Genomic DNA, 13,328 nt, shown 5'->3' with positions numbered 1-13,328 from the left:
CTGGTTTTAAATTTAGAAAATATTTGCAGTGAGAACTGATTTATTTTACAAATTGTGTTTACAGTTCTAGATCTGATTTTAATTGCTTGAACCTTAATTAATTTACTGATTTAATATTTCATAATTTCCTGAGAAATTCCCTAGGCTTAACATTTTGATTTTCTGATTTCACAACACTTTTATTTGAATATTTGCATTGCTTTTTCAATAATTAAATTAACTTGTTTAGCGTAATAACAAAACTCTATAATCCATTGTGTTTGATCTTGAGTCCTTGTGGAATTCAACCTCTAAGTATTACAGTGACCTCTTAATTTGAGAGAGTAGCTCTAGGGTTTAATTTGAGCATATCAAATTTTGGCGCCGTTGCCGGGGACTCTTTGATTTACCATTAGATTTGAGTTTTTAATTTCGTCTAAATTTTTATTTTTAATTTCTACTTACACGTTTTTGTTTTTCTTCTCTTTAGTGTTTCAGGTACATGCCTAATAAACCTAACACAAGGAGCAACAAGACTGGTCCTACTGTGAAGCTTTCAAACCAAGAGTTGGGAAAACTTGAGCGTGAGAACAGAAAAGCAGCCAAATCCTTGAAGATGGTTAACACAATCATTTTGATTCGTGATGAGGATGGTGCTTTGAGGGATCAAGAGGGTCACTTGCGCAATGAGCAGGGCCAAAAGATTGATGCAGAGGGCAACGTGATTGCTGAAATCGTTGTCGGAGACGAGCAGGACAATGATGTCGATCGACGCCAACTGGGTGTCGACCGACACCCCCTTCCAGCAGACGTACGTGGAGCTGTCAACCACGTCCAGAACCCGGTTCGAAGACAGGATCAAAAACCGGGATCTGATCAGGACTATTGCAGACTTCAACAGAGCTGATTTGATGTATGAAAACCGCTCTGCAATTGTTCCTCCTCCATTCCCCATGAATGATTTTGAGCTTAAGCCTGCTTACTTCCAGCTAGTTGGGCAAAGACCTTTCTCTAACCTGCCCCATGAGAAACCTTTGGACCATATTGAGCACTTTGAAGATCTGGTGACCAGTATCAAGGCTAATGGAGTGACTGAGGTCTACATCTACTGCAAGCTCTTTCCATATTCACTTGCAGGAGAAGCATCTCAATGGTTGAAGCAGTTGCCACCCGGTTCTTTGACATCTTGGCAACAAATTAAAGTGGCTTTCCTTAACTACTTCTATGATGATGCTATGTCTGATGAGCTGAGAGTGAAGCTGTCCTCCTTCAAACAAAGACCTGATGAAACTTTCAAGGCAGCTTGGGTGAGATTCAAGGCATATCAGAGAGACTGTCCACACCATGACTTTTCAAGAGTGCAACTGCTGAGTATCTTTTTCAGAGGGATTGACTGGGAATATCAGCTAGCCTTGGATGCTGCAAGCCATGGAAACTTCAAGACAAGATATCCAGATGAACCTGAGAACTTGATTGAGAATATGGTCTCCAGCAATAGCACTAAGAGAGCTGATGCTGAACGGAAAAGACTACATGGAGGATTTGATGCAAACCAGCTAGCTTCAGTCAATGCTAAGCTAGATTCAGTTCACAATCTTCTGGTTGGTAAGAAATCAGTTCACTTTGCTGCTGAAGTTGAATCATTTGAGCCACAACCTGAGACAGGGAATGAAGAAGCAAATGTCAACTTTGTCTATGGAAATCAAGGGCAGAGATTCGGTAATCAACAAAGCAACAAGCCTTAAAGTGGGAACTCTTCAAGTTACACTCCTAAGCCGGATTATCAGAAGTAGCAACAGAACAATGGTTATACTAGAACCTATGGGAACTCATCTTATCAGTCTCCTCCTCCACAGACTTCTTCTGAGAATAAAATAGAAGCTATGCTAGAGCAACTTTTGCAAGGTCAAGAGCAGTTAACTATGACATTCAATGGAAAGATTGATAATGTCTACACAGAGCTTACTGGAAGGATTGATGCATTGAGTATTCATGTTAAGAAGCTGGAGAAACAGGTTGCGCAGGCAGCTGGATCTGTGAAGAGACAAGAGGGTTTTCTTCCTGGAAGAACTGAGTCAAACCCCAAGCATGCTTGCAATGCCATATCAGTGAGGGATGAAGAAGTTAATGAAATTGCTTCTGCAGAACTGGGAGAGCAATCAGCAAATTTCTCGGCTTCAGATGATGGTGTGTCGGTCGACACTCACTTCAGACAGAACCCGAAACTGCAAAATCTCAGATTCCAGCAGCTGTTGAGAGGGTGTACAAGCCTAAGGTCCCTTTTCCTAAGCCAAGAAGGTCCAAGCATGAGATTGAAGATGCTAGATGCAAGGCAATGATGGACAAGGTGATGATTGAGATGCCTTTGATTGTTGCAGTAAAGCTTTCACCACCACTTAAGTGCTATGTGAAGAGAATGCTATCCAATAGTTTGAGCCCTGAAGAAGGAGCACTGCTTACCAAAGATGTCAGTGCGATTCTTTTGAACCAGCCTCCACAGAAAAAGAAAGAGAAGAAGCAAGAGGTGGTTGTCTCTAAGAAAGTGAGTGCAATGATTCAGTGTAGGACTGCTGAAAAGTTACCAGACCCTGGAAGCTTTGTACTTGATTGTTCTATCTCTGTAGAACGGTTTGCTCATTCACTCTGTGATCTCGGTTCTAGTATCAACTTGATGCCACATTCTATTGCTGTGAAACTTTGGATGACCGAATTCAAGCCAACTAGATTGTCTCTTATCTTAGCTGATAGATCTCAGAGAATTCCTGAAGGTGTCTTAGAGGATATTCCAATTAAGATTGGAAACTTCATGATTCCCATTGACTTTGTAGTGCTGAAGTATGATAAAGAGCCTGAAGACCCTCTCATCTTAGGAAGATCTTTCTTAGCTACAGTTGGTGCCATCATAGATGTGAAGAAGGGACGCATAACACTGAATGTGGATGGTTTGGTTATGAACTTTGAGATGGATAAGCTAAGGAGAGCTCCTACTATTGATGGACAGACTTTTTCTGTTGAAAAAGTTTATGCTACTCGAGTTGCAGGTTTAGCATCGATCGATGCTCCATTAGCATCGGTCGACACCCCACATCCGAGACAGATCTTTTCCAAAACTGATGCTCCAAATCATAAAGCTGTTCCCAAACAGAAAGCCCCCCCCCCCCCCACTCCACACTCCAGAGGCCTCAGTTAACCAAGACACGAGATTATCGTAGAGCGCTTGTTTCTTCTGTTGATAATTTTGCAGGACATACAAGAAGACTCGTCCCTAAATCCCACCCTGGTCCCGTTCCTCATGTCCTTGGTAGACCTCACTCTTCTACTGCTTATACACCACCTTGGATGAAGAGGCCATTTTCTCGGAGGCATTCACTGCCACGTTCTGATCCGACGGACGCCTGAGCTTCAACACAGTCAAGCTAATGACTAAAAACAAGCGCTTAGTGGGAGGCAACCCACTTCTAGGTTTTTCTTGTCCTTTTGAGTCATTTTTCTTTTTGCATTGAGTCAGTTTTTGTTTGGATTTTGTATGAAATTATGAACTATCTATCTATCATGTTGCTTTTGACTTGTGTTTGAGTGCTTCTTAACAGAATAATAAGGCGATGATTGACTTACCAACACAATCGAGTTGCAACTGCCAAAGGATTTTTCGATCATGTTTTTGTCCGCAGAGGGTGTTGATCGACACCTTCATAGCATCGGTCGATACCAATGTTTGCAATGAGTAACCCGAGAATCAGTTCATCTTTTCATTACAATTTTCAATACATTTTTTTTTCTTTTTGCTTTCCTCTTACTTGATAACACTGGGGACAGTGTTGTTTAAGTCTAGGGGAGGTTAGTACTAACTACTAACATAGTTTTTGTGTTTAGTGCGTCAAAACCGTATTTTTGTTTTTATTGAGTCAAATTTTTCAAAATTCTTTTTGGAACTATGATTTTTCTTTTTAGTGTACTGCCTTGGTTGATTAATGCTGCAGATTGAATCCGCAAATCCGACTAATAAAAAAATCCAATGGCTGACCAGTAAACCAAAGACATCCAAATTTCCAACAGAATCCATAAATGCCTGAGGTAACTTCTGTACTTTTTTTTTTATCTCATCAAGGAGATTGATGTTCATAGAGCTTGACTCCTTGTTCATACCTGAAAAGTAAGATCTCAGAAGAAAATGGTACTCCTCTCCCTTATTCAAGTAAAAAAAAAAAGATTTCCTGAGAGCTTTGTTAAAAAAAAAGAGAATAAAAGATGAGATGATTTTGATTAGTTTAGAGAGGTAGGTAAATTACATGTGACCTCATTATTCTACTCTTGAGTCAAATGATCACACAAAGATTGGAAGCGAGGGGTAGGTAAATTACCGATGACCCCATTATTCGCCTACAACTTTGAGAAAAAAATGATAGCAAAAAATAAAAATAAAAAAATAACAAAGCAAAGCTCAAAGGAGGATAAGAATAGAATATGTCTGGGGGAGAGAAAGAGTACCACATGTTGTACAAGTTATATCTTGCTTGTTATGGTAAAGTACGGGAATGAGTCTAGAAGGTTCTTGACATTGATCAAATTGATGAGACCCACCGATGAAGGCTTAATGGAGGAAGTAGTGAAATTTGGTTTGAATTTGGGATGCTAAAAATGCCAACGGAGAAGTACATGGTGGTTCGATTTGGATTTATCTGCTAAGCATATGGATTATGGTTTGGATGATCATGGCAATACTTTAAAAAGAAAAGGAGTTTCTGCGTTTTCAAACCTCTTTCACTAGTGATGCTGTTGTTTTGCTTGAGGGCAAGCAAAAGCTAAGTCTGGGAGAGTTGATATATCATGGTTTTTACGGTTTTTAACCATGATATAAGTGTGCTTTTGAGTCTTTTGATTTGTTTTCTAGGATGTTTTAGAGTCTTAACAGGTTTTCTAGGATTTTGGCACGGATGGAGCGGAATGGAGCAATTTGGATGATTTTGGAGTATTTAACCGGAGGAAATCAATTTGGAGTCTGATTATACGAAGAGCATCGATCGACACCTCTGCAGCATCGATCGACACCTCTACAACATCGATCGACACCCCTGTTTATCTGACGAGAGAACAAGAATTGGAAGTTTTACAATTTTGCCCGAAGTTTTCCATAATTGCAGCACAAGTCTCTGACGTGTTTTAGAACATATATATATATAGTATTTTTAGGTTTTGGAAACCCACAAGTTATTTTCTAGCAAGTTTTACTTTTTGCAACCCTGTGAGATATTGAGAGCTTTTGGGAGAGAGATCTGAACTCTTTCGAGAGAAGAATTCCTGAACTCCTTCTTTTTACTTTTAATATCTATTGCATGTTATTCAGAATTATGATTTGTCCTTCATCAAACATGTCTGAGTAATTTGCTTGTTAGGTTTAGGGTTTTTCACAGGGTTTTTATGATTTATTAGATCTGTGATTTTTAGGGTTCTTAATCTTTTATGATTTTCATCCTTGATTGTTCTTCATAATAATTCTTGATTGATCACCTAGAATTATTATCTTAGGGAAATAAATTGATATGAGAATATAATTGTTTTCCTGAATAAAACCATTGATGAGCAAAATTACTTTTTTACAAAGAGATTTGATTTAGTAATTTTGTGAACTTATCTAAACGTGAATTTAAAGCTGATTTTTAACCTTGAATTTTACAAAGAGATTTGGATTTTCTGGTTTTAAATTTAGAAAATATTTGCAGTGAGAACTGATTTATTTTACAAATTGTGTTTAGAGTTCTAGATCTGATTTTAATTAGTTTAAACTTAATTAATTTACTGATTTAATATTTCATAATTTCCTGAGAAATTCTCTAGGCTTAACCTTTTGATTTTCTGATTTCACAACACTTTTATTTGAATATTTGCATTGCTTTTTCAATAATTAAATTAACTTGTTTAGCGTAATAACAAAACTCTATAATCCATTGTGTTTGATCTTGAGTCACTGTGGAATTCGACCCCTAAGTATTACAATGACCTCTTAATTTGAGAGAGTATCTCTAGGGTTTAATTTGAGCATATCAGAGGGCATCACTGCTAGCTACTTTAACACAAGTGATTGTGGGATTTGAGTTTATGAAGGAGTTGTATGAAAATGATGTTGAATTTAAGGAACTATGGGCCAAATGCAACGAGAAACATCCTTCTGCAGATTTTCATATTCGAGAAGGCTACTTGTTTAAAGGAGATCGATTGTGCATCCCTTGCTCATCACTAAGAGAGAAGTTGATCCATCATTTGCATGGGGGTGGTCTTAGTGGGCATTTGGGAAGAGACAAGACTATCGATAGCCTAGAGGAGCGATTTTTTTAGCCACACTTAAGGAGAGATGTTGGAGCCATTGTCAAAAGGTGTTATATTTGTCAAGTATCAAAAGGCCAATCCTAAAACACTGGTCTTTATATGCCTTTACCTATTCCTGATGATATTTGGCAAGAATTGGATATGGATTTTGTATTGGGATTGCCTCGTACACAACGAGGTGTGGATTCTGTGTTTGTGGCAGTTGACAGATTTTCCAAGATGACGCATTTCATTGCTTGCAAGAAGACTGCAGATGCATCCAACATAGCCAAATTGTTTTTCATGGAAGTGGTGCGCCTTCACGGAGTTCCTAAGTCGATTACTTCAGATAGGGACACAAAGTTTCTAAGTCATTTTTGGATTACTCTCTGAAGGATGTTTGGAACAGCTCTTAACCGAAGTTTTACAGCTCATCCACAAACTGATGGACAAACTGAAGTAACTAATAGAACTTTAGGAAATATGGTTCGAAGTATTTGTGGGGATAAACCAAAACAGTGGGATTTAGTTTTGCCTCACGTAGAATTTGCTTACAACAGCATTGTACATTCTGTGACAGGGAAATCACCTTTTTCTCTAGTGTATACTTTTGTTCCTGTACATGTGGTTGATTTGGTTAAGTTGCCTAAAACTCGTTGAGTTAGTGCATCAGCTGAAACCATGGCTGAAGAGATTGGGCTGTTAAAGAAGCTGTTAAGGCTAAGTTCAAAGCTACTGGACAGAAGAACAAGGTTGCTACTGATAAACATCGAAGACTCAAAAATTTTCAAAAAGGTGATGAAGTGATGGTGTTCCTCCGTAAAAAGAGATTTCTAGTTGGTATCTACAGCAAGCTGAAGCCTCGCAAGTATGGCCCGTTCAAGGTGTTACGAAAGATCAGTGACAATGCTTATGTTGTTGATCTCCCAGAATCGATGAACATTTCCATTACTTTTAATGTTGCTGACATTCATGATTATCATGAAGATGGGGTTCTATATCCAGAAGAGAACTTGAAGACAAGTTCTTCGGAGGTGGAGGAGATTGACGTAGGAGGGATTTAGTAAATTTAACTTTTCTTTTGATATTTACTTATGTTAGTTTTCTATTGCTGTTTAGAGTTTTCTATTTTATGTTTTGGGTTTCTTTTCTATATATAGAGAGAGTCTAGGTTATTGGAAAGACAGTTTTTTCATTCTAATTAATAAAAGCAGAGAGTTTTCTTCTCTAATCTGGTGGATTTCCAGAGTTTCTATTAATCAAGTTCACAAGCGTGAACTTGATTTCTAACAGGCTTAGCGTTTGCTATTTTTGTGTTTCCAACTGCGTCAAGAGTGGTTTAGCACCACTCGGTTAACACAGCGTAAACTAAAAGAATTACTCTAAATTGATTAAGTCATGTTTTATTTATATTTATTTATTTAAAGATTGCACAAACAACTCTCGTAAGATTTCAGATTTTTGGTGGATTTTTTTTTTTTTAATCATTTGTACACTATTCCACTCCACTAATGTATTGTTTACCTAACTACAAATTAAACCAACAATTTTACTAAGATGAAAAGTTTAAACTTGAAACCAAAGAGAAAACATAAATAAGAAGCTACTAGTTACAGACGTGAGTAAAAAAAATCGGTTAATTAATTGAGTAGGTGTGAAACCACGACAACAAGAGAAAGAAAAGTTTCTTCCTTTATTCATTTCCCTTTTCTCGTTTTCATTAGCAGCTTCCGGTTTTACTTGTCAACTTCTGGAAGCCCCTTTGATTGATTGCTACATCTACCTCCATTCTCTCCCCCCCCCCCCCCCCCCCCCCCATTTAATGGTCAATCTAGTCGAATCTTCAACTATTCTTTCTTTATATTCTCTTACAGGTTTCGGTCAAATCAAATTTGTTATGCAAAAGACAGATCAAACACCCTCCCTCTTCTTCTACGTCGTCTTCTTATATAGTACAAGATAAAACTCTATTTCTCTTCCATCTTCTCTGCTCACGACCTTTCTCTTCCCCATTCCTAGTATCCTGGTACCTCTCTCTCTCTCTCTCTCTCTCTCTCTCTCTCTCTCTGTGTACTTGTATGTGTGTAAATGCAAATGGGTGAGTAAAGTTTCGAGCTTTTGATCGTAAAAATCGGTGCTTTATTATTGTTATGGTTGCAAAGAGATTGTTGTGGGTCTCTCTGCTTTATCTATCATTAAATTCAAAGAGAAAACGATGTTTTCCAAACTAAAAAAAGGTTTTATCTTTTTTAATTTAATTAGTTTGATTCGAGTTATTGTTTGTGGGGATCTTTTTGGTACCATAGTTTTTATTTATGTATGTGTTTTGGTAAAGTTGTCTTCTTTGCTTCTCTCTTTGGTGGAAACCAGATGTGAATCCTATTGTATTGTGTTTGGAGTTGTTGAATTTGAGGTGTAAAGTCTTGACCTTTTTACATTACCCTAAATTTGACTTTGTTCAACTTGAAAGGCCATATTTGTTATGTTACTTCTTAGAGCTGATAGGCTCTCTGTATTTTTGTTTTTTGCAATTCGTGCTGATATAAGCTTCTTGTTTTGGTTCAGTTCTTGATTCTGATTAAGCCATGGATGCCAATCGGAAAGCTCACCCGGATTGTCGATATTTTGCAAACCCTTTCCATGAATGTGCTTCAGATTGTTTAGAGAAGATTTCTCATGGCCGTGGGAAGAAGCATTCTAAGAAGCAAGGTACCTTTATCTGTCACCACACTATGTTTTTGATCTATTAATCTATGAGTCATCCCTTGGCATGTTATTGTTGTGATGGAATTGCCTGATTCTTAATAAGCTACTAATTGAAGTGTTCATCATACGTTTTGTTTATCGATCTGTCGATGCAGCTTGTCCAGTCTTTGCCCTTCTTTATGTATTTGCTTTAAGGATAATTCATGGAGGGTTGTTTGTTAGTACAGTTGTTCAAGGCTTTGTTAGCTTTTATTGCTTGTGCGAAAGTTGTATCCTTTCTTTTTCTTATTCTTGCATTGTTTATTACAGGTTCAACGATTCTTAGCCTCCCGGGGAGTTTCGGTAAGAAAAAGACAGAGTCACAGCCACCTTCACCTTTGAATACAAGGCAATATCAGAACGGTGCTGCTAATTCCCCAAAGGTTCGTCAGTCAAGACCTTCACCAGTAGCTGTGAAGAAGACAGCAACTCCAGAAGCCAACAAATCGTTACCCTCTCTATCCTCTGATGAAATCTCTATTGACCTCAACGGTCAGCATGATTCTTTCAACCGTAAGCCAGAGAAGCCATCACGAACGGTTCCTCTATCCCCAAACAGCATGGTATGTCTTAATTACCCTCTCTAAGGTATTATTTAAGTGGAATCTTACAAGCTTGCAGTGTCATCTTACCATGTTCTGTTTTGTTTTAATATTGTTCAGGCTGATCATAGCAAAACTGTATCACCAAGACCTCGAGAACATGTACACAGTGGCAAGAATGACACAGCCAGTGAGATTACTGTCTTCAATGTCGTAAGCCCTCCAAGATCATGCACCAATGATGATGATGATGATGAGGACGGAGTAGAGCTAGACCTTATATCAGTAATGTCAGACTCGTGTGTTTCAGTTGGAAAATACCGTGTGAACTCGGGTGTTTCCACAATCCTACGGTCAATCCTCGACAAACATGGAGACATAGCCGCAAACTGCAGGCTAGAATCAGCCTCGATGCGATCCCGATACCTAGAGTGTCTATGCACATTGATGCAAGAACTTAGGTCAACCCCGGTTGGTCAGTTGGCCGAACTAAAAGTAAAAGAGATGGTCGCGGTTCTCAAGGACTTGGAGTCCGTGAACATCGACGTTGGCTGGATGCGTTCAGTTCTTGAGGAGTTTGCTCAGTATCAAGAAAACACAGACTCAGAGAAAGTGAGGCAAGAAGGATTGGTGAGGTCTAAGAAACAGGAAATGGAGATTCAGGAGGCTGATTTGGCTCGGATTGAACAAGAAGTAGCGGAAGCGAGGTCGAGGGTCGAGGAGATGAAAGCAGAGCTGGCTGAGCTCGAGACAGAGCGGTTGCGGATGGAAGAGGTGGGATTTAAGGTTGAGAAATATAAAGGGAAGACGTTTCTTGATGAGCTTCTGTGATGTTTGTTAATACAAGAAGTAAACTACACCAAATACTCCAGAAGATTTATTAAGACAGAGTGTTTAGTTTATGTTTGATATAAAGATGTTTTTTACAATAGTCTAAACCTGATCTGAGTCATATTAAAAGGTGAATTATTATTCAACCAAGGGTCTTATTTTCTTGTTTAATTCTTTTTTGGTGATAATATATTACTTTGTTCCTTTTTGTTTTCTCTGACATCAATAAAACACTTTGTTCTTATTCACATGTCTTGTTTTATTTCTGATATTTAATACTGTACACTGCTAATATGTACAAGTAGATATATGAATTATTGTACCCTATGTTTTCTAAAGAAATGAGAGTTTGTTTTGGATTGGAACCTTATTTACCATCTTTTTGTTGATTCATCTTTTCTTTTCTTCCATAAATGAGATTTTTTTAAATAAACTAAATATAATGGAAATTCAAAGAAATTGCCCATTTTGAAAACTTAATTAAATTTATTAAGTAACCTCTTTTCATTATTTTCTTCATTAAATAACAAATTTGATCTATTTTGGACCTTTTTTAATCACTAAACAGATGTTTTCTCTTTCATTCTCTGACTTTTATGTCAAACAATATATGCATCTCACCGGGTTACCATCTAGTTGCATTGTATTGAACAACATTGACTTAGGGTGTGAATGGTTGCAGCGGTTGGGGCGGACAAATTTGTCTGCGAACTGAACCGCTTTTATTTACCATTCAGCAAATGTAGTGCGCAGTAGTGCGGTCCAAATAAAGCAGAGACAAGACCGCAGCAGACCAACTGCAGACCGCTTTTGCATACAAATAGAGTTGGTCTGCAGCGGTCTGTAGTCCGCCTTAAAAATGGAGTGGTCCAGACTGCAGATGGATTTGGCCGTCCTAACCGCAATTACCATTCAAACTCTTATTGTTTTGGCAGTATTAGATTTAATATACCATTCATATTGATATTAGGCCATCTTTATAGGGAGAACATGAGGGGTGTTCTTAGCCCAAAAAAATAGAAAAATAATGAATAGTGGCTAAGAACACTTTTTTTAGTTCTTGATGTAGAACTGATCTTGGCTCAGTTCTAAGCTGACGTGGCAAGCTGTGAATGGATACAATTTTTTGCAAACAATTTTTCACAAATTAAAAGAGGATCTGATTGAGAATATATGGAATAAATTTGGACATTAAACTATATATTAATTAAATAAAATGTTTGTGTGCTTTAATTAAGTAATATGTTTTTTTTTATCTTTAATGTTTTTGTTGTTTCATAAAAATTTGGTATTGTATTTTGAATTTTAGTAAAAGTTTTATAAATTTGCAATTTAAATATTATTTTATAAGTTTTTATAATTGTAATATATTTAAGAATATTATATTATTAAATCTTATGATCTTAAACACATGTTCTCCTAATAACTAATTTTTTAACAAAAGATCTTAACTACTGATCTTACATTATTTTCATAATATTTTTACTCTAAAAACACCCAAAACTGCTCCCCTATAAAGATGCCCTTACGACTCAACATGAGATGTGATAGTGATAGTTTTATCTCAACATTCTAACAAAGTAATTGTCAATATTTTTAACATGTTCTGTTTCTGTGCCCTTTTAACTAAAATTTCTAATCTATTTTATATTTTTATCTGCCAAACTCGAGATTCAAATAATTGATAGTTCTTAAGAAAGTTGAGAAGTAGTTTCACAAATATTTTATATTAGCTTTCAAAAAAAAAAATTAGCGTTAGCAATGTGTCCTTTCTTCATTTACATTCTATTAACAGATAGAAGCACCTATACGAAGAGGGTAGCTCTATTTAATTAATTCAGATATCCGTCAATGAAACTGTAACATTTTATGAGTCAACAAAAAATAAAGAAATTGAATCTCTATATCATTGTACATCAGTACATGACATGTTCCCAGTGCACGTGAGTAGGTGCAATGTGTCCTTTCTACTTTACCTTCTTTGTCTTGTTCAATCTTCACTTTCTAGAAAGAAGGTGAAAGATGAAAGTACTCGATTGCTGTATCAAATTATATTTGCAATTTCAAGGTTATAGCAGAGCAAGCAATGATTGCAGAGCTAGACATGTTATTTATTTATTTTTACGGTGAATTTCAAAGTTTCGATTAATTTTGTAACAAATATCATCTTTTCAACATTTGGAAGTTGCTAACTACTTTGTGTTGGCGTATATATCCATCGAACCAAACAAATTTGTGTCCGACTGGTAAAATTTTGGGTAAAGTTTTTGAGACTGGTAAATTTTAAAGCTGTATATTTATAAAGCTTTGCAAAGTTGTTACCAATTAGACTACTTCTGGGCATTCGGAGGAAACCGAGAAAACCGAGAATTTCGGTTATCAGCACCGATTGTGCAAGGAGAGTCGAACCGATCGACAGAATTATTTTGGCAATTCGGTTACCATTTCGGTTCGGTTCGGCAGACGATAACCGAACGGTTTTTTGGTTCTTCTACAAGCATCACCTAAACTCAAGTTTTTTTCAGGTTTGAGAAAAGTTGCAGAAGCGGCGATGTTAGACAAATAATTAGGTTTAATAGTTAAGGAAGAAGAAAACGTACACGTGAGCTCTCACGTGAATCAATTCTTAACAGGCCTATTAATGAACAATTAAAAGCCCATTTTAATATGTAACATATGACCCAAAAATACTTTTAGCCCACGGTCTATTCCATAAAATAATAAAACCCTAGATCTAAGTTGTTTCCTTTCCATTTCTCTCTCATCCGCATCTCCTTCTACTTCTTTTTGATAGAATCTGGGCGATTTGAATTTTTTACCTTTCTTCTTTCAGTTTCTCCATTCTCTGACCTCAAATCCTCCACTTTTTGTTTCCTTCTCGTTATGATTGGTTTGTTTTGCATAGTGCATACATATTGGGTTTGTTTC

The 13,328-nt window shown here is 37.0% G+C and overlaps 1 protein-coding gene and 1 non-coding gene across 3 annotated transcripts; one reads left to right on the top strand and one right to left on the bottom strand.

Annotated features, from left to right (window-relative positions):
• Window positions 1-1,223: 1,223 nt before the first annotated feature.
• On the bottom strand, window positions 1,224-1,330 carry LOC147920856 (small nucleolar RNA R71). Its single transcript, XR_015591939.1, has one exon. It is a non-coding gene; the product is annotated as a small nucleolar RNA R71 (small nucleolar RNA).
• A 6,511-nt stretch (window positions 1,331-7,841) lies between these two features.
• On the top strand, window positions 7,842-10,648 carry LOC104766993 (uncharacterized). Of its 2 annotated transcripts, none has more exons than XM_010490990.3 (4): window positions 7,842-8,308; window positions 8,848-8,991; window positions 9,298-9,590; window positions 9,690-10,648. In XM_010490990.3, exons 2-4 carry the CDS (start codon window positions 8,868-8,870, stop codon window positions 10,398-10,400), a joined length of 1,128 nt encoding a protein of 375 aa, XP_010489292.1. In that variant the 5' UTR covers window positions 7,842-8,308; window positions 8,848-8,867; the 3' UTR covers window positions 10,401-10,648. The 2 variants fall into 2 exon arrangements, with proteins under 2 accessions (XP_010489292.1, XP_010489293.1); XM_010490991.3 differs by lacking the exon at window positions 7,842-8,308 and adding an exon at window positions 8,497-8,695.
• Window positions 10,649-13,328: the final 2,680 nt, after the last annotated feature.

This window comes from Camelina sativa, chromosome 19, assembly GCF_030686135.1.
Source record: "Camelina sativa cultivar CO46 ecotype springtype chromosome 19, ASM3068613v1".
NCBI classification, from domain to species: domain Eukaryota; kingdom Viridiplantae; phylum Streptophyta; class Magnoliopsida; order Brassicales; family Brassicaceae; genus Camelina; species Camelina sativa.
The sequence above is the reverse complement of the archived record's forward strand: the minus strand, read 5'-3'. Positions and strand labels throughout refer to the sequence as shown.